The sequence below is a fragment of the Sus scrofa genome, chromosome 6, assembly GCF_000003025.6.
Source record: "Sus scrofa isolate TJ Tabasco breed Duroc chromosome 6, Sscrofa11.1, whole genome shotgun sequence".
In the NCBI taxonomy this organism is placed as follows: Eukaryota; Metazoa; Chordata; class Mammalia; order Artiodactyla; family Suidae; genus Sus; species Sus scrofa.
The window spans coordinates 95,899,774-95,918,421 of NC_010448.4; the positions used below are offsets into that span (position 1 = coordinate 95,899,774).

Below are 18,648 nucleotides of genomic sequence, written 5' to 3' on the forward strand. Positions count from 1 at the left end.
GCTCTTCTCAGGCCTACATTTCTCCGTTCTTGAGATCATAGCTCAAATGTCATTCCCTCATACCTAGACTGTCTACAGGTATATCCGTCTCGGTGACCCCTTGACTCCACCTGTTAAGATTGCAGTGGGTATGAGCCTCTGCTAGTTGCTGCCAAGCCGTTGCCAGGTGCCTGTCTGTGAGGCAGCGGAGGGGAGGAGCAGCCAGAGTCCCAGTGACGGAATTTGGCGGGCGCCGGCGTCGCCAGGGAGTGCGTCACTACGCGCGGTCAACCGGGGGCGGGGCCAGTGCTCAGTCACGTGGTTTGGTTGCCTACGCGCTGCTGGGCCGTGGGAAGATGGCGGACGGAAAGGGAGACGCCGCCGCCGCCGCCGCCGCCGCCGGGGCTGGGGCTGAGGCTCCGGCGGGAGCCGGAGCGGGAGACGGAACCGAGACTGAGTCCATGGCTCGGGGTCATAGCTCCACATCTCCGGCGCCAGGAGCCTCGGGACTGCGACCGTGTCTGTGGCAGTTGGAGACAGAGCTGAGGGAGCAGGAGGTGTCGGAGGTCTCATCTTTGAACTACTGCCGGAGCTTCTGCCAGGTGAGGGGCGTTCTGGCTGGCAGAGGGTGGTGGGGCGGGGAGGAAGAGGCCCCGGATCCGTTGCTGCAGCCGGGGGCCGGACTGAAAGGCGCCACCTCCGTGTCTTGCCGCGCCCCCGGCCCGGGAAGGCCCAGTTCGGAAGCCCGACCGGTGGCCCCCCTCCGTCACTGCCCGACTTTGGCCACAGCCTGGGCGGGCTGCGTTGGGTCAGACTGAGAACCCGGAGGGCGCCGGCGGCTCCCTGGAAAGGCCGTGCCCTGTCGTCGTTGCCTGTCTCCCGGCCGGGTGTTTGGAGCGCCATTGCCTCCTGAGGGATTGATTGCTCGTCCCTGCTAGGAGATCCTTTTTTGAGTAGAGTGTAGATCTCGAATTTGGAAAACCTGGGTTTACCTGCATAATCCGGAGGTGCATGTTGGGGCCAGAGACTTATTTTTGGAGTCACCGTCTTCTGGGCCACTAAAAGATATGACAGTTGGCTTTGAAAGGCGTCTAGGACTTTCTCTTTAGGGATTGGGAGCTGGTTGGTTGTTTGGTTTTTGCTGCCCCCCCCCCTCGCCTTTTTGACATTTAAGCTGTTCTTTCTCCTCTTGTATGCTCCGTTGAAAATTGTGCTGCCAGAAATGAGACTTGTGATCCTTGAGGTTATTAGGGCCTTTAAGTCGAAAAGGGTTGGGAAAGATGTGGAGTGTGGTCTCTCTTGGCAGTTCTATGACCATTTCTTTGCCATAGTGGGTCCTAACCTATTATTACATATTTCTTGGTATGTTCGGTTTCGTTTCTGTTATCACGCCGAGGGTTTTTTTTTTTTTTTTAATAATGATGTGCCATTATTATTTCTGCCTCTGCTTGTTTGTTCTAATCAGGTTTTGGAGCCACCCCTCTGTTTCTCACCTGATGCTCCTTAGAGAATGCAAAATAATCATAGTATATTAGCATTTGGGCTCTCAATCAGTAGTTGAGTGTACTGAATAAATTGCGGTGTTCCAGAGTGATAATTTGGGGGGACAATTTGCTGTTCGGGTCCGGAGGAGAATCAGAAATTGACATGATTGATTGCTTTTCTCCCTTCTCTCTGCTGAGCCAGAAGCATTTCATCTCTGAGTGGATTTTGTCCTTGCTAATCTCTTCCATACATTGTATCACTCCAGTTTTTTACCTCTACAACCTGCAACTTTTCCCTGCACTGTGAAGTGTTGCTTCATTCTTACTATACACTTTTATGCTACAAACTTACTGACTCCATAGGATGGTGCCAGATACTTTACCAAATGCTGAGGAAACATGAATAAGACAGCAGCTTACCCTTGATGAGTTTACCGTTTGGTAGGAGTAGTAGAAATAACATTATTGCCAGTGCTGTTTTGGTAATGATGGAAAAGAAGGCCTTGTAGAGAGTGGAGAAGGAAGAGCTCTCATGGGACATCTAATGGGAACAACAATTAATTCGTAAAAATAAATTTAAAGGTTAACTATAGATTTTAATTATATACTTAGAAGTAACTGGGAGAGGCCACTTTAGAAAGGGTGACCTGGGAGGTCACTATGGCTGAAGGGATGAAAATGAGTCCTGAATGTCAGGGGGTGGAAGGGGCATTCCTGTGTCAAAGGTAGAGATGAGAAGGAAAACATACTTTGGGGAAAGAGGGAGCTAATTGGACCAGGATTAGTGAGGAGGAGAGTAGAAGAAATGTTAGTTTTGGGTAAGCCTTCTAAGCTTGAGTTGTCTTCCTAGAAGGTGAAAAGAATGAATATAACCAATCAAATTGAAGCTTATCAGAGTATACCAAATATATATTCTGCTTTATGCCTAGTGATTATAGCTCCTATTTTACTTTAACTGAATTTTATGTTATTTTAATGTCTTGTATCTTAATGACATCTAGATATGTGAGGAGGGCACAGATGAATTTTAAAAAAAAAGTACCTTTGTAATTTGTCTTTTTATAGGCTGTTTCCATGGCATGTGGAAGCCCCCAGGCCAGGGATTCAACCTGTGCCACAGCAGCAACCTGAGCTGCTACAGTGACAACACTGGATCCTTAACCTGCTGTGCCGCAGGGGAACTCCCTATAATTTGTCTTTTATGAAGGTTGTTTTTGGCCTAAACTTTTCCCAATACATTTTTGCACTAATAAATAAAAGGAGTATCTGTGACGGTGTGTTGTAATAGAAAGCACATTGGATTGGGAGTTGGGTCCTAATTGTGACTCTACCACTTACTAGCTAATAACCTTGGGCAAATTATGACTGAGATTATATTTTGTTTTCTGACCTTTTATCTTCTTGTAATGCTTTATTGGAACAATAGAACAGAAAGTTTATATTCAGCCCTTTGCAATATTTGTCACAATATTTTTGTCACATTTTTCCCGTAGCCTAAATAAAATCAACGTAGGATATCCTTTCTTACCAGATACAGAAAAAAAAATTTTTTCCCCTCACCTGCAGCATGCAGAAGTTCTTGGGCCAGAGATCGAAGCAGAGTCACAGCAGTGACAATGCCTAATCTTCAACCTGTTGTACCCCAAGGGAACTCCCAGAAAAAAAATTTAATTTTATAATGAAGTAGGGGTAATTTCAACATCCAAATTTGGTTGAATAGCTCTTGGTTTCACATTTGAAAGGCAGAAGAAGATTTATTCATCTACTGATTGTGTGTGTGTGTCCAGCTCTCGCAAGCTGGACATTGCAGCAAGTGCTAGAGATAGGAACCTGCCCTCTAGGAGCACCTAATGAATGTGTAAAGAGTTAGTGGTATTACATTAGCATAAAGGCCTGACCTGTGCTCTCTGGGATGCTTAACTTCATCAAAAGTATTTTCCTCCTGTGTTCATTTAGACAGTATTAGAGACTTAGATTGTGCCAGGTAGATTCCTCCTGCAGAAGACTGGGACCATATTCTCTCTCTAGCAGCACTTAAAAAAGAAATGGCTCTGTCTTTGGAATTGCACCAAATCAAGAAATAAACTAACATATGAACGGATAGAGAAAGCTTGTTTCATCCTGGGCATGTTTTCAATTTTTGGAAGTTTGTGAAGATGATCAGAATGATAATAGGTACTAAGAAAATGATATTTAGATCAAGTGGTATTCAATGAAAATTTGTATTCAGTGACTATGGGATGTGTTGTTGGTTTTTTTTTTTTCTCTTTCCCTCAGTTCCTTTTCTCAAAACTCTCTCTGCCAGACAGTGTGGGTAAGATTAACTCCAGAAAACAGTCTTTCTTTGTTTTCCAGAAAAATTGATGATATCCTCTCAAGTTCTTGCTATATTTTGGGAACCAAGATTGCTGAAGTTTTCCAAATGGTAGTTAAATTTGTAACACAAATTTTGAAGACTTTTTTTTTTTTTTTCCTTTTTATGGTTGCACCTGTGGCATATGGAAGTTCCCAAGACAGGGGTGGAACTAAGCCACAGCCACAGCAATGCCAGATCCAAGCCTTGTCTGCAATCTACACCACAGCTCACAGCAACGGCAGATCCTTGACCGACTGAGCAAGGCCTGGGATGGCGCCCGCATCTTCATGGATACTAATCAGGTTCGTTACCACTGAGCCACAATGGGAACTCCATATTTTGAAGACTTTCGAAGTAGACTTCATTAACAAACTTGAAATTATTGGGAATTATTGAGAATACTAGACAGAGTAGTTTTATGAGTAAACCTTGTTTATGAGACACTTATTTCTGAACAGTGACTGTAGATTTTTTTTAATTTTTTAATTTTTTTTGCATCTAGCAGAAAACAAATACTTTATTTTTTGTTTTCATTTTATAACCTTTAAAATTTCTTATTTCAACTAGGGCAAACATTTTTACACAAAGCCACCAGAACAAGGATCACTTAAAGAGCTGGATGTAAAAAATATTATTGCAGTATACTACAAATATAGAACCTTTTGACTGTAGATTTTTAAATGTTAAAATAGGTGAATTCTGTATATATTTCAGGTTTTCCTAGGTTAGTGATTTTGAGTACAAAGGGCCTAAATCAGATAGGCTTACTGGCGTTACCATTTAAACTAGCTTTATGACCTTGAACGTGTTATTTTCTTTAAACCTTAGTTTTTCTCATTTGCAAATGAAATAATAACAGTACTTACTGTTCTCTATGTAAATACATCGTTGTGTGGACTAAATAAAATTTGTGTGGACTAAATAAAACAATGTCCCCAGAATTGTTTGAGTTATCCAAATTTCTTGGAATAAAAATTCTTTACAGCCTTGCCTCCAACTTCCTTTTCAGCTCTTACCTAGCCAATCCCATCACCCTCGTCCTACTCTTACTTGGGAGTTCTTCATTTGGAATCTGTGGACCAAAGTGTATTTCAGTTGTTCCTATGATTAAAATTTTGTGTGTGAATTTTTTGGTACATTGTTTTGGGAAAGATGATCTTAATTTTCATTTAATTTTTCAAGATCCAAGACACATGTAAGGCTTTCAGTAAATATTTCCCAAGTGACTGATTTCCAAAAAGATGGAATTACTATAGCAAGAACTCAGGTTATCAAGCATTTCTGTTTCTTTTCATTGTGCTGTTTTATGCTTTTCTCTCATTTTCTGCGTGGCAAATTTTCCTTCTTTAGGGCCCAGTGCAAATGTTACCTTGTCTGTGAAGCTTTCTTTGAATTTGCTAGGTAGATTTCCTCTTAGTTGCTTGTATTCTTTTGACACTATGCACTTACCTGTGCTTATTAACTCTTCTTGCTGTCATTGTCTTAGCTCAGGCTTCAAATTGTTCTGTTGCAGCAACTCTTTATTAATCTCTTTTGCCTTTGACTGGCCTTATCTACAGTCTGTCTTGATGTTCTTTCTAAATTATGTACGTAACCTTGTTAGTCACTTTACTGTAAAATTCTTTAGTGGTTTTTTTCCTCAAAGCTAAGATAAAATTCAGACTTAGCCTGACAGGCAGTCTTTCTAGGCTCTGGACCACACTCCATCCCCTAAGCCAAACTATTTTGTTTTTGTTTTTTGTCTTTTTGCCTTTTCTAGGGCCGCTCCCACGGCATATGGAGGTTCCCAGGCTAGGGGTCTAATCAGAGCTACAGCTGCCGGCCTATGCCCAAGCCCCACAACGCCAGATCTGTTTGCAATCTACACCACAGCTCACAGCAACACCGGATCCTTAACCTACTGAGCGAGGCCAGGGATCAAACCCGAAACCTCATAGTTCCTGGTCGGATTCGTTTCTGCTGTGCCATGACGGGAACTCCAAGCCAAACTTTTTTTGAAGGCAAACTCCTTCACCCCAGTGTTCATCTCTCAATCTGCTTGACTAACCCTAGGGTTCTCCTTTAGGGCCTGGTTCAGATATTTTTAGAGTATTTTCTGATTTCAGCAGACAGAATGAGATTATTCTTTCACTTAGATTATATACTCCAATAGTATCTTGTAAATAGGCATTGTACCTAAGTGTTTGTTTCCTTGTTTGTCTCTCTTTTTTTTTCTTCTTCAGTGTTTGTCTCTTGTATTGACTTACAAGGTAACAGGAGCTTATTTAGTCATTTTATGTACTTGGTACTTGGCAATTAAGAGAGTGTGTCTGGCCCACAGAACAAATTTGGTTGATGAATTATATTGTAGGAACTTCATGATATACTCAGGAGATGAGTGCTTCAAAAGGAACACCTAATGTAAAAGCTAGTATGTTAAAAAGCAGTTCTACTGTAAAAAATTACTGCAAAGGAACAGGATAGAAGATTTTGGATTTTGTGTGGAATGAGGGCTAATGATGATGGAGGGAGAAAATAGGAGGCATTGTGTAGTCCTGAGTTAGAGTTAGCAGTCTAGTAAGACCATAGTTTGCAGATGTTGAGATGGAGAGGATGTCTTCCTAGCTTGAGGTTAGTGGCCCATGAAGACTCTTGAATGTTACCTCTTTCATTTATTTATTTTAAAGGATTTTTATTAAATGGATTAGCTTTTTTTTCTTGTGCTGTCTTCTCTTGGGAGATGTCTAAATAGAAACTAGATTACAGGTAGTATAATAGAAGCCAGCTTTTCAGTGCATATGACCAAAACATATTATAAATGTGATCTGTGAAGCAGTGGGAACTTTGGGTGCTGTCATTTGCTGTGGTACCTGGTGTCTTATACTGTGACCCCTAGTGATGTCTGTGTCTACCTGTGGATCATGCTTTTCTGAACAATGTTAGTAAAAATCTAAGTAGAAAACACCACTTGTTTCAAGACTGCAAGGGCATTGGAAAACTAAAATGTGCTTGTTTTGGGAGTTCCCATTGTGGCTTAGTGGGTTGAGAACCCGACTGGTATCCTTGAAGATGCAGGTTTGGTCCCTGGCCTTGTTCAGTGGATTAATCATCCGGTGTTACTGAAAGCTATGGCGTAGTTCCAAGATCTAACTCAGATACGGGGATATGGTGTTGCTGTGGCTGTGGCATAGGCCAGCAGCTGCAGCTCCAATTTAACCCCTAGCCTGGGGACTTTCATATGCTGCAGGTAAGGCCCTAAAAAACAAAACAAAACAAAAAAAAAGTGCTTTGTTTTTACTCAATTCTAGACACCTGTCACCTCTCCCAGAGGTCTTCCTTGACCATTGTATGTATATAAAACAGCACTTCCCATCTTCTTCTGACTCCTTAATATTGCTTTATATTTCTTTGCCTCTATCCTCACCTGGAATGTAAGCATCATGAGGGTGCTGACTGTTTTATTTACCCGGTGCCTAGATTGGTCCCTGGTCAGTCAGAATTTGTTGGATCTTTTATCTCCTCTCTTCCATAAATACCTGACTAGACTTCTTGAGAATATCAAGACTTAACCTATCTTTATGAAGATATAGGGACCTTTTTTTGTGAACAAGTTTATGCTGCTTCTCAGTATAGTTCAGGTCTTATTGTTTTGTTTTGGTTTGTTTTTGTTCTTTTTTTTTTTTTGTTTTTGAAGAAGGAAGGATTTATTATTTTCAGCAAGTAAGGAGAACACCAGGATCTTTGCTAAAGCATTGTCTCAATTGGGCCTTACTGTCCTTTGTATCTTGAGTAACTAAGAATCTTAATTTTATTATATTTTCTGTGAATTTTCCCTGGTTACTTCTATTCTAAAATATTTAAAGTCATGATTTTTTTCAACAAAGTTTGCTTTGCTAGATTGAAGCATTTGTTTTGGATATGGTTGATACCATACCCAAACCTGAACATGGATTGCAAGACAGTATAAAAAATAGATAACTAAAAATTTTATTGTTGACATAAGCCAGCAGAGAAACCGTATGAAAAATAGAGAGATTCTTAATTTATTGAGCATCTTTTGTGTGTCATACACTTGGGTACATTGTGGTATTTTCCTTTTACAGATAGAAAACTGAGATCCAGGGAAATTAAATTAACTTCCAAGATCACACAGCTAGTGAGCTGTGGTGAAGTCTTTGACTCCAGGGCTCATGCTGTTTTTCTTATATCAGCATTTCCTACACTATGTTTTGATCCATGATATGTATGTATTCATAAACAAATTTTTTTTTTTGCTTTTTTGCGCCGCACTTGTGGCATATGGAGATTCCCAGGCTAGAGGGCTAGGGGTCCAATCAGAGCTACAGCTGCTGGCCTATGCCACAGCTGCAGCAAGGCAGGATATGTTTTCTTAGGTTAACATTTTGGGAATGTATAGTTAGAGAATTTTTCTATATGATATACTGTTTTTTGAAAAATAGTGTCAAGATTATATACTAGAACTTTTTTCTTTTTTTTTTAAAGGCCGCACCCAAGGCACATGGAAGTTCCCAGGACAAGAGTCGAATTGGAGCCACAGTTGCTGGCCTGTGCCACAGCCACAACAACGCAGGATCCCCACCATATCTGCAACCTATATCACATCTCACGGCAACGCTGGATCCTTAACCTGCTGAGCAAGTCCAGGGACCAAACCCTTGTCCTCATGGATATTAGATTTCGTTTCCCTTGCGCCACAACGAGAACTCCCTATATACTAAAACTTGCTTATTTCACATAATGTATTGTAGATATCTTTTCATATGGAACACACACATCTTTACGACATTAAAAAATAACTGCATAGTATTTCATTGAAAATGTATTGACGTTGCCGTGAGCTGTGGTGTAGGTTGCAGACGCGGCTTGGATCTTGCGTTGCTGTGGCTCTGGCGTAGGCTGGCGGCTACAGCTCCAATTCGACCCCTAGCCTGGGAACCTCCATATGCCTTGGGAGTGGCCCTAGGAAAGAAAAAAAAAAAGAAAGAAAATGCATTGATAGGGAGTTGCGGTCATGGCACAGCACAGCAGAAACAAATCCGACCCTAGGAACCATGAGGTTGCGGGTTCAATCCCTGGCCTTGTTCAATGGGTTAAGGATCCAGCATTGCTGTGAGCTGTGGTGTAGGTTGCAGATGCGACTCAGATCTGGCGTTTCTGTGGCTGTGGCATAGGCCGGCAGGTATAGCTCTGATTACGCCCTTGGCTTGGGAACCTCCATATGCTGCGGGTGTGGCCCTAAAGAGACAGACAACAACAACAACAAAAAAGCAAAGATATTAAATTGTGCAGGTAGCAAAATCTTCAATACTTTTAATTAAAAAAAAATTTAAATGATGAAAGCAATGCTCACAGTAAAATGTATAAAGACCCAGAAATGTTTAAGGGAAAAGTAAAAGCCCTTTTCTGCCTTCAGTTCCTCAAGTCACTCCCAGGGTCTTGTGTATTTTTAAAAATTAAAATACATATTCTTCTGCAATTTACATTTTAATTTAACACATTGAGGACAGTTTTCTATATTGGTACATGTTGAACATTACCATAATTAAATAATTCATGTGTGTTACTTTTTTTCCTATGAGATTTGCCTTTACTTGTACCTCTATTAAAAAATGTTACGGAGTTTCCTTTGCAGTGCAACAGGATCGGCAGCATCTCTGGAGTGCTGGGATGCAGGTTTGATCCCTGGCCTGGTATAATGGATTCAGTATTGCCACAGCTGCAGCGTGGGTCAAAACTGTGGATCAGATCTGATCCCTGGCCTGGGAACTCCATGTGGAACCGCATGTGCCAGGGATCGGCAAAAAAACCCCACAAGTCAAATGACTAGTTAAAGGTCATTAAGGAGTTCCCACTGTGGCTCAGTGGAGACAAACCCAGCTAGTATCCATGAGGACTCGGGTTCTATCCCTGGCCTCACTTGGTAGGTTAAGGATCCAGCATTGCTATTCCCATTGCGGCTCATATCCCTCGTTGCTCTGGCTGTGGCATAGGCCGGTGGCTACAGCTCTGATGCGACCCCTAGCCCAGGAATTTACATATGCTGAAGGTGGAGCCCTAAAAACAAAACAAAAAATGTCATTAAAATTTGATTATGTCTAATCATTGACTGTAACCTTGTAATCTTAAAATTACATGCCTCTTTGGGGTTCTCAAGAAGCAGATCATACCGTAGTGAGTGAGTTGCAGCCTAACCTGAAGCCACTGGAGTGTATGATACAATTTAGTGATTGTTACTTGGAGAGATTTGTCAATGTATTCATTTCCAACAAACATTGGTTGATCATTGTTTCTTTGGCGAGATAAGGGAATATTTGGAAAGACTACTTTATGGGTGGATAACCAGAAAGACCCTAGTACTTTCCATTAGTTAACTTTTTCTTATGTTGTTGGTTTAAATGTTTTCAAATAAGGTGTCACTGAATGGATGTATTACCTTGGGCCACATCAGGGGCCTCACATTGCCGTTTAAATGAGATGCTCTTTAAAGTGTGATTCTCCTCCAAAATTATCTAACTCTGTTTGGAAACATTTGCTAAGGATTATTTTCTAAATCATCTCCAAACATTTGCCTTGTGTATGCTTGTTGAAATAAATGAATATTAAATGTTTTAGTTATGAATACCAATATATAAATTACAAGTAAACAGAAGCGTGAAAGAGGTGAGACTTTTGAAATTTAAATAAAAGTTTCAATATTATATTTCTGCCCCTTGATGGGTTATCATTTATCCCTCTAGGGTAAATGCCCATCCCAATGGAAACCACTCTACTAATTTGAGCTAAAATTATTTGTTTAAATTACTTGTTATGCTCACTGTCCTTACTTGGCTCTTTCCTTTGTAGTGAAATCTTGATTTCAGTGTTTATAGGACTTGGTAAATGAAAGTGTCAAATCTAGAGCAAATTATCTTTTAAAGTTCTAACAGTAAACGTGGGTAAAACATCATGTTTGTCAGTCTTATACGTTTTATTGTCTTAAGAAATGAACAGCGTAAACAATAGAAAGTACATTTAAAGTTAAGAGGTTCACTTTAAAATCCTCCTTCTAACATTCCTGTGACCTTAAACCCTGCTTTCAATCTATATTCATGTCTATAAAATTGGGGGTAATAGAAGCATAGGTGGTTGTGAGGATCAAATGGGCCAGTATAACACTGCCGGGCAAAGCTTTTGGTAACAGCAGATAGGTATCCAGTGTGTCACTTTATTTCTTTTCTATATTGAATATTGTTTTAAAGAAGTATTTCGTGTAGTATGATTTTCCTGCATTTTCCTGTCAATATACAGCTCATTGAAAGAAAAAAGTTTTTTAAATGCCTGCAGAGCATTTGCTAGCATAGTTTTAGATTCACAGAGCCTGTGATGAGCTTTGTAGACTGGAAGTGTAATTTACAGTTAATTTCTATTATGTTGAAGCAATATGGATGCCTTTTGGGGTTTATAGTAATTGTAATGGGCTTGACTGTTGCAACTAATAGATCATTCTATAATAGATATTTTTTATTCATTTAGTTGTTGGCTTTAACTTGGTTTATTGTTTGGCATTTAAATTATGTATTCCATTATGTTGAAATATGCATATATCCAAAGTAATCTTAATAACACGTTGGATTTGAGTCATTGGGAAAAAAGTGACCCATGTTTTTGTAAAATTGTAGAATATTTTTGTTGTTGTTGTTTAGGGCTGCACCTGTGGCATGTGGGAGTTCCCAGGCTAGGGGTCTAATTGGAGCTGAAGTTGCTGGCCTGCACCACAGCAGCATGGGAATCTGAGCCGAGTGTGAGACCTACACCGGACCTATACCACAGCTCACAGCAACTCCGGATCCTTAACCCACTGAGCAAGGCCAGGGATTGAACCCACATCCTCAGTGTATTAGTCCGGGTTCATTTCCACTGTACCACAACAGGAACTCCCAAAATTGTAGAATCTTATGTTTGGGGGTTATCTAGCCCATTCACTTTCCAGCTTGAAACTTGTAAGCTGGAAACTCCCTCTCAGTTGAGGATGTTAGCTGAGGATCAAAATAATGATAATAATCCATTCATGTGATTTTATATGAGAGCTATAATATCAATAAAGTTCTGAACTTTGACATATCTATTTACTAACAAAATTCAAGACTAGTGTATCATTGTAATCTGGTATGAGCACCCATCTAAAAAAAATGATCTTAATCATTTCCTTTTTAAAATTCTCACAAAAGTGTGGTTTGGTCGACATTATGCTTCTCTCCTTTACAGAGTTTGAATGAAGCAGTGAGAATTAGGATTTTTTTTTTCACTGATACAACCACAATTCTCCTTCTTATCCTCTTTTTTTTTTGGTCTTTTTGTCCTATTAGGGCCACACCCACAGCATATGGAGGTTCCCAAGCTAGGGGTCTAATCGGACCTGTTGCTTCTGGCCTATGCCAGAGCCACAGCAACGCCAGATCTGAGCCGCATCTGCAACCTACACCACAGCTCATGGCAATGCTGGGTCCTTAACTCACTGAGCGAGGCCAGGGATCGAACCTGTGTGCTCAGGGATGCTAGTCTGGTTCGTTAACCTCTGAGCCACGATGGGAACTCTTGTTGTCATTTAAAAAAAAAAAGGTTTATTGAGGTAAAATTAACATACAGTAAACTGCTTGTATTTAAAAAGAACAATTTGATAAGCCTTGGCATACTGTATGCCATGAAACCATAATTAAGCTAATGAGTGTATCCATCACCCCTAGAACTTTTTTCCTATTCCATTGTATTTCCTCTTTCCTCCCCTACCCAACCTTCCATCCTCACTCAGCTGTGCTGGTTTCTGCCTCTACAGATTAGATTGCATTTTTAGAATTTTACCTAAATAAACTATACAGTCTCATTTAATTAATTAATTAATTTATTATTTTTGTCTTTTTTGCCTTTTCTAGGGCTGCTTCCCGTGGCATATGGAGGTTCCCAGGCTAAGGGTCTAATCGGAGCTGTAGCTGCCAGCCTGTGCCAGAGCCACAGCAATGTGGAATCTGAGCCTCATCTGCAACCTACACCACAGCTCATGGCAACGCCAGATCCTTAACCCACTGAGTGAGGCCAGGGATCGAACCTGCAACCTCATCGTTCCTAGTAGGATTCGTTAACCACTGTGCCATGACTGGAAACTCCTACAGTCTCATTTTAGTTTGTTTCTTTGTTTATTTCTTTTTTTGTTTTTGTTTTTTGTTTTTTTAGGGCGGCACCCATGGCATATGGAAGTTCCCAGACTAGGGGTGGAATCACAGCTGTAGCTGCTGGTCTATACCACAGCCACAGCAATGCGGGATCCGAGACGTGTCTGCGACCTACAGAACAGCTCATGGCAACACCAGATCCTTAACCCACTGAGGGAGGCCAGGGATTCAACTCGTGTCCTCATGGATACCAGTTGAGTTTATTTACCGCTGAGCTACAATGGGAACTCCTCATTTTAGTTTCTTTTACCCAATAAAATTATTTTGAAATTCTTTTATGCTGTTGTATATTTTAATAATTAGTTCCTTTTATTGCTGAGTATTTATTGTATAGCTTTATCATGTTTTGTTTGTTCATTCACCTGTTGGTAGATTTGGCTTGTTTCCAGTTTTGGCTAGTAAAAACAAAGCTGCTCTGAACATCCATGTTTTAAAGTCTTTGTGTGACTATCTAGGTAGAATGGCTGGGTCACATGTCAGGTTTTTTAGAGTAGTTGTATCATTTTACCTTCTTACCAACAATGTATGAGAGTTCTAGTTTTCTGCCTCCTGATCAACACTTGGTCTGGCCAGTTTAAAAAATTTTAGCCATTCTAAAATTAGTAGCAGCTCATTGTGTTTCTCATTTGCATTTCCCTAATGACTTATTATGCTGAGTATCTTTTCATGTGCTTATTTACCAACTGTATATCTTCTTTGGGGAAGTATCTTTTTTCAGCTCTTGCCGGTTTAAAAAACTTGGATTGTTTGTCTTCTCATTGATGATTTTTGAGAGAGGTGTGTATGTGTTTCTGGACCCAAGCCCTTTATCAAATATATTCTTCTTTTCCTTTTTTAAATGTTGTGGCTTAAATGGCAAAGGGTAGACAGATTGGGGATGGTGATATGTATCACTTTTTTTTTTTTTTTTTTTTTTTTTTTTGGTCACACCTGCTGCGTATGGAAATTCCTGGACCAGGGATCAAACTTGAGCCGTAGCAGTAACCTGAGTCAAAGCAGTGACAATGCCAGGTCCTTAGCTGCTAGGCCACCGGGGAGCTTCTGTATCACTTTTAGGTTATATACATTCTGCCTCTGGTTCACTTAGGATCTCTGGAGAGAACACCCTGGCTATGGCACAGATTCTGTTGTGGTGATGTGGGCACAGAGAAAGCCTGAAGTGCCTTCCGCTAGCCTATAGGGAGCGTATCATGACAAAGATGAACTGAGGCAGAACAACATGGTGGCAGTAACACACTAGATAGAACTGTTGATGTACTCAAAAGAGACATCAAGAACTTCAAGGAAAAGCTGAGTGAGACATTAACAGGAAAGAAAAGTCCTACATTACTAGATGGGCACAAGAGCAGCCAAGCCATAGCTTGTTGGCATGTATTCTCCTAGGCTGTGGCTTGTCTTTTTATTTTCTTAATAGTGTCTTTTGAAGAATACAACTTCTTAATTTTGATAAAGTTCAATTTATCAACTTTTTTTATTTTAGGGCCGCAGGTGCAGCGTATAGAAGTTCTCATGCCAGGGGTCAAATCAGAGCTGCAGCTGCTGGCCTACACCACAGCCTCAGCCACAGCCATGTCAGCTCCAAGCTTTGTCTTCAACCTACGCTGCAGCTCGCAGCAACAGATCCTTAACCCACTATGATCCAACCTGAGGCCCAGCACTTCTAAGACATTGCCGATCTTGTTACACCACAGCAGGAACTCCTGTCAACTTGTTCTCTTATTGATTATGTTTTTCATGTTATATCTGAGAAATCTGGCCAACCCAAGTGCACAAAGGTTTTTTTATATTCTCTTCTAGAGATGTCATTGTTTTAGGTTTTACATTTAAATCTATGATCTATTCGGAGTTAATTTTTGTATATTGTGCGAGGGATAGGTGGAAGTTCTTTTGTTAAAAAAAAATGAACATTTCGGAGTTCCTGTCTTGTGGCTCAGTGGTTAACGAATCCAACTAGGAACCATGAGGTTGTGGGTTCGATCCCTGGCCTTGCTCAGTGGGTTAAGGATCTGGTGTTGCTGTGAGCTGTGGTGTAGGTCACAGACATGGCTCTCATCCCATGTTGCTCTGTGGCTCTGGCATAGGCTGGCGGCTACAGCTCCGATTTGACCCCTAGCCTGGGAACCTCCATGTGCTGTGAGTGCGGCCCTAGAAAAGGCAAAAAGACGAAAAAAAAAAAAAGTCTAAATGTTCCAGCATCATTTGTTGAAAAGACTCCTCTCTCATTGAATTTAGAAATTGCTTTTGTGCCTTGCTGAAAATCAATTAGTCATATGTATGTAGGTCTATTTCTGGACTTTATTCTGTTCCATTGATCTATTCGTATACCTTCATGCCATTACCACGCTCTGATTTTGCTTTTTCAAACAGAAAATACATTATGAAAGCTATATTGCACAGAGACAGGAAGTAGAATGATGGTTGTCCAGGGCTGGAGGGAAGGAGGGGGGGATGGGGAGTTATTGTTTAATAGGTTCAGTTTCAGTTTTGCAAGATGAAGTGAGTTCTGTTGATGGATGTTGGTGATCATAGCCCAGCAGTGTAAATATACTTAATGCCACAGAACTGCACTTATAAAATGGTTAAGATGGTAAACTTTGTTAGACATTGTTTGCCACATTTTTTTTAAGCTATATTGCACAGTGTTTGGTGCTAAACCTGAGTACTCAGTCATTTCAGTTGAGTGATTAAATAAAATCAAGACTCAGAGAGGTTAGCTGGCAAATGATGGGCGCAGAGGTTTGAATCCACAGCCAAAAGGCATGTTACTGCACTCTATTACACAGCTGCTTCAGCATTGTAGTCCTTTTCTCCAGTGTGATAAAGCTTGAGTTTTAAAATCTCCAGATTTAGGAAGTATTCTCGTCACTCTCTTTAATAGTGACTTGATAAAATAGAAATGGGGATATTTGAATTTATCCCTTCTTTTTTTTCCTTTTCTTTAAAGGGCCGCACCTGCGGCATATGGAGGTTCCCAGGCTAAGGGTCAAATTGGAGCTACAGCTGCTGGCCTACACCACAACCATAACAATGTCAGATCCCAGCCAAGTATGTGATTTACATACACCTCAGCTCATGGCAACACCGGATCCCTAACCCACTGAGCAAAGCCAGGGATCGAACCTGCATCCTCATGGATAGTTTGGTTTGTAATCTGTTGAGCCACGACGGTAACTCCAGGAAATATATCTATTTGGGATTTGCTTTTTTCACTTAGCATAATATAGCTTCAAGATTCATTGAGTTTGTAGCATGTGTCAAATTTCTTTGCTTTTTAAGGCTGAATAATATTCTATTTTGTTTGTATACCACAATTTGTTCATCAATCCCTTAATGGATTCTTGGGTTGCTTCCACCTATTGTAAATAATGCTGCTCTGATCATGGATACAAATAGCTCTTTAAGTCCCTGCTTTCAGTTTTTTTGGGTGTGTATCCAGAAGTGGACTTACTGGATCATACAGTAATTCTGTTTAATTTCTGGAGAAACCACCATACATTTTGCACAATGGCTGCACCATTTTATATTCCCACCAATAATGCACAGGGATTCCAAATTCTCCGCATCTTCGCCAACAGTCATTATTTTCTGTTTCTTATGGCTACATCAGTGTCATAGGGAAGTTTGAGGGCCAGAGATCAGTTCTGAGCTGTAGTTGTGACCTAAGCTGTGTAACAATTATCTCTCTTTTTTTTTTTTTTTGCTCTTTAGGGCTGCACTTGCTGCATATGGAGGTTCTCACTCAGGCTAGGGATTGAATTGGAGCTGCAGCTGCTGGCCTACACCACAGCCACAGCAATGCAGGATCCGAGCTGTGTCTGCGACCTACAACAGCTCATGGCAACACCAGATCCTTAACCCACTGAGCAAGGCCAGGGATCAAACCCTCAACCTCATGGTTCCTAGTCGGATTCATTTCCGAGTTGTGCTACAATGGGAATTCCTGTTGTGTTCTTGTTGTTTTTGTTTTTTGGTTTTTTTTTGGCTGCGTCTGCCACATTTGGAAGTTCCTGGGCCAGGGATCAAACCCAGGCTGCAGTTGCAGCCTGCACCATAGCTTTGGCAATGATGGATCCTTAACCCACTGTGCAACATGGGAACCTCCTGTCCAGTGCTGTGTGTGTGTGTGTGTGTGTGTGTGTGTGTGTGTGTGTGTGTGTGTTTGCTATTTCTTTGGGCGCTCCTGCAGCATGTGGAGGTTCCCAGCTTAGGGGTCGAATCGGAGCTGTAGCTGCCAGCCTATGCCAGAGCCACAGCAACGCTGGATCCGAGCCGCGTCTGCAACCTACACCACAGCTAACGGCAACGCCAGATCGTCAACCCACTGAGCAAGGGCAGGGATCGAACCCGCAACCTCATGGTTCCTAGTCAGATTTGTTAACCACTGCACCACGACGGAAACTCCCTGATTTTTGAATGCTAAACTGTTCTGTTATTCTAGGAATAAATCTCACTTGATCATGGTGTATAATCTATATTAATATACTATTGAATTAAGTTTGCTACTATTTTGTTGATGATTTTTGTATCGGTCTGTAGTTTTCTTGTAGTCTTTGGCCTTGGTTTCAAAGTAATGCTGGCCTCATAGAAATCAGTTAGGATGTATTCCCTCTCTTTTGGAAGATTAAGGTTAACTGTTTATGTTAATAAGATTAAGATTAACTATTGAGAGTGTCATCCAAGCTCTCTTCCTGTTAGTGATAACTAAGATGAAGATACCTACAGATGCTGTAGTAATTAAATTTTAAGATATTATTAAAAAAACATGAAAAATTTTATTCAACCATAGTAGTAATGAAAGGATTGTAATTGAATAAACAAAGTACTTTATTTCCCCTATCTAACTGACCCTCAAAAAATTGTATTTAGATTGTAAGATACAATAATTGTGACTATTCCTACACAAATGATAGGCATGTAAATTGGAACAAATTTTCTTCAGCAGAATTTGACACTGTGTTAAGTCTTAAAAGTTATGCATCCTTTGAAGTAGCAATTTCATTTGTAGAACATTGTCCTAAATAGCATGTATAAGAAAGCAGAGTTAGAAACCTTCATTAGAAACCAGTCCCCCAGAAACACGGACTTAAGTGATAAATGGTGGTACACACATGAGCTATAAAAATACTAGTGTTGAAGAAAAAAAAAGCAATATATAGTATGAGTCCATTAAAATGCCATTATTTAGGCATAAATTCTCTAAGTTTAGTATTACCTGTGAACAGTGATCTGTTTTTGGGTAATGGTAATATAGATTATTGACATTTTTATTTTTACTTCTCCATCTGTCTATATTTTTTAAACAATAAAGGGTATTACTTTTATGACAAAACAGTAAAAGATATTTTTAAAAATTGAAGATGAAATGAAGTTAGAAAGCATAATTAAGTTCCATGACAGAATCAGCATCTAAAAATAATCTTGGTAGGCCGAGATGATGGGCTGAATCCAGTGAAATTTAATCAAGATAGATGAATACGTAGGTAGATAGAGTAATAAGTCATATTTATGGGTTTAAAAAAACCAACTGTAACCAGTATAGAAAGTGTGAGATGGAGCCTAATGTAACATGTAAAAGACTTAATAATTTTATTTTACTCTAGCCACATTCTGATTGTAAGCAGCC

At 40.4% G+C, this 18,648-nt stretch overlaps 1 protein-coding gene across 2 annotated transcripts in view; it reads left to right on the top strand.

Moving 5' to 3' along the window:
* The window catches only part of RLF (rearranged L-myc fusion), a 93,972-nt gene continuing 75,624 nt past the window's right edge, over window positions 301-18,648 (top strand). The window contains exon 1 of one of the 2 annotated variants that reach the window (XM_003356327.4): window positions 301-581. In XM_003356327.4, coding sequence (XP_003356375.2) covers window positions 336-581 — 246 coding nt within the window. In that variant the 5' untranslated portion in view covers window positions 301-335. The remainder of the gene's footprint in view (window positions 582-18,648) is intronic. The other variant, XM_021096011.1, reaches the window with a different exon arrangement.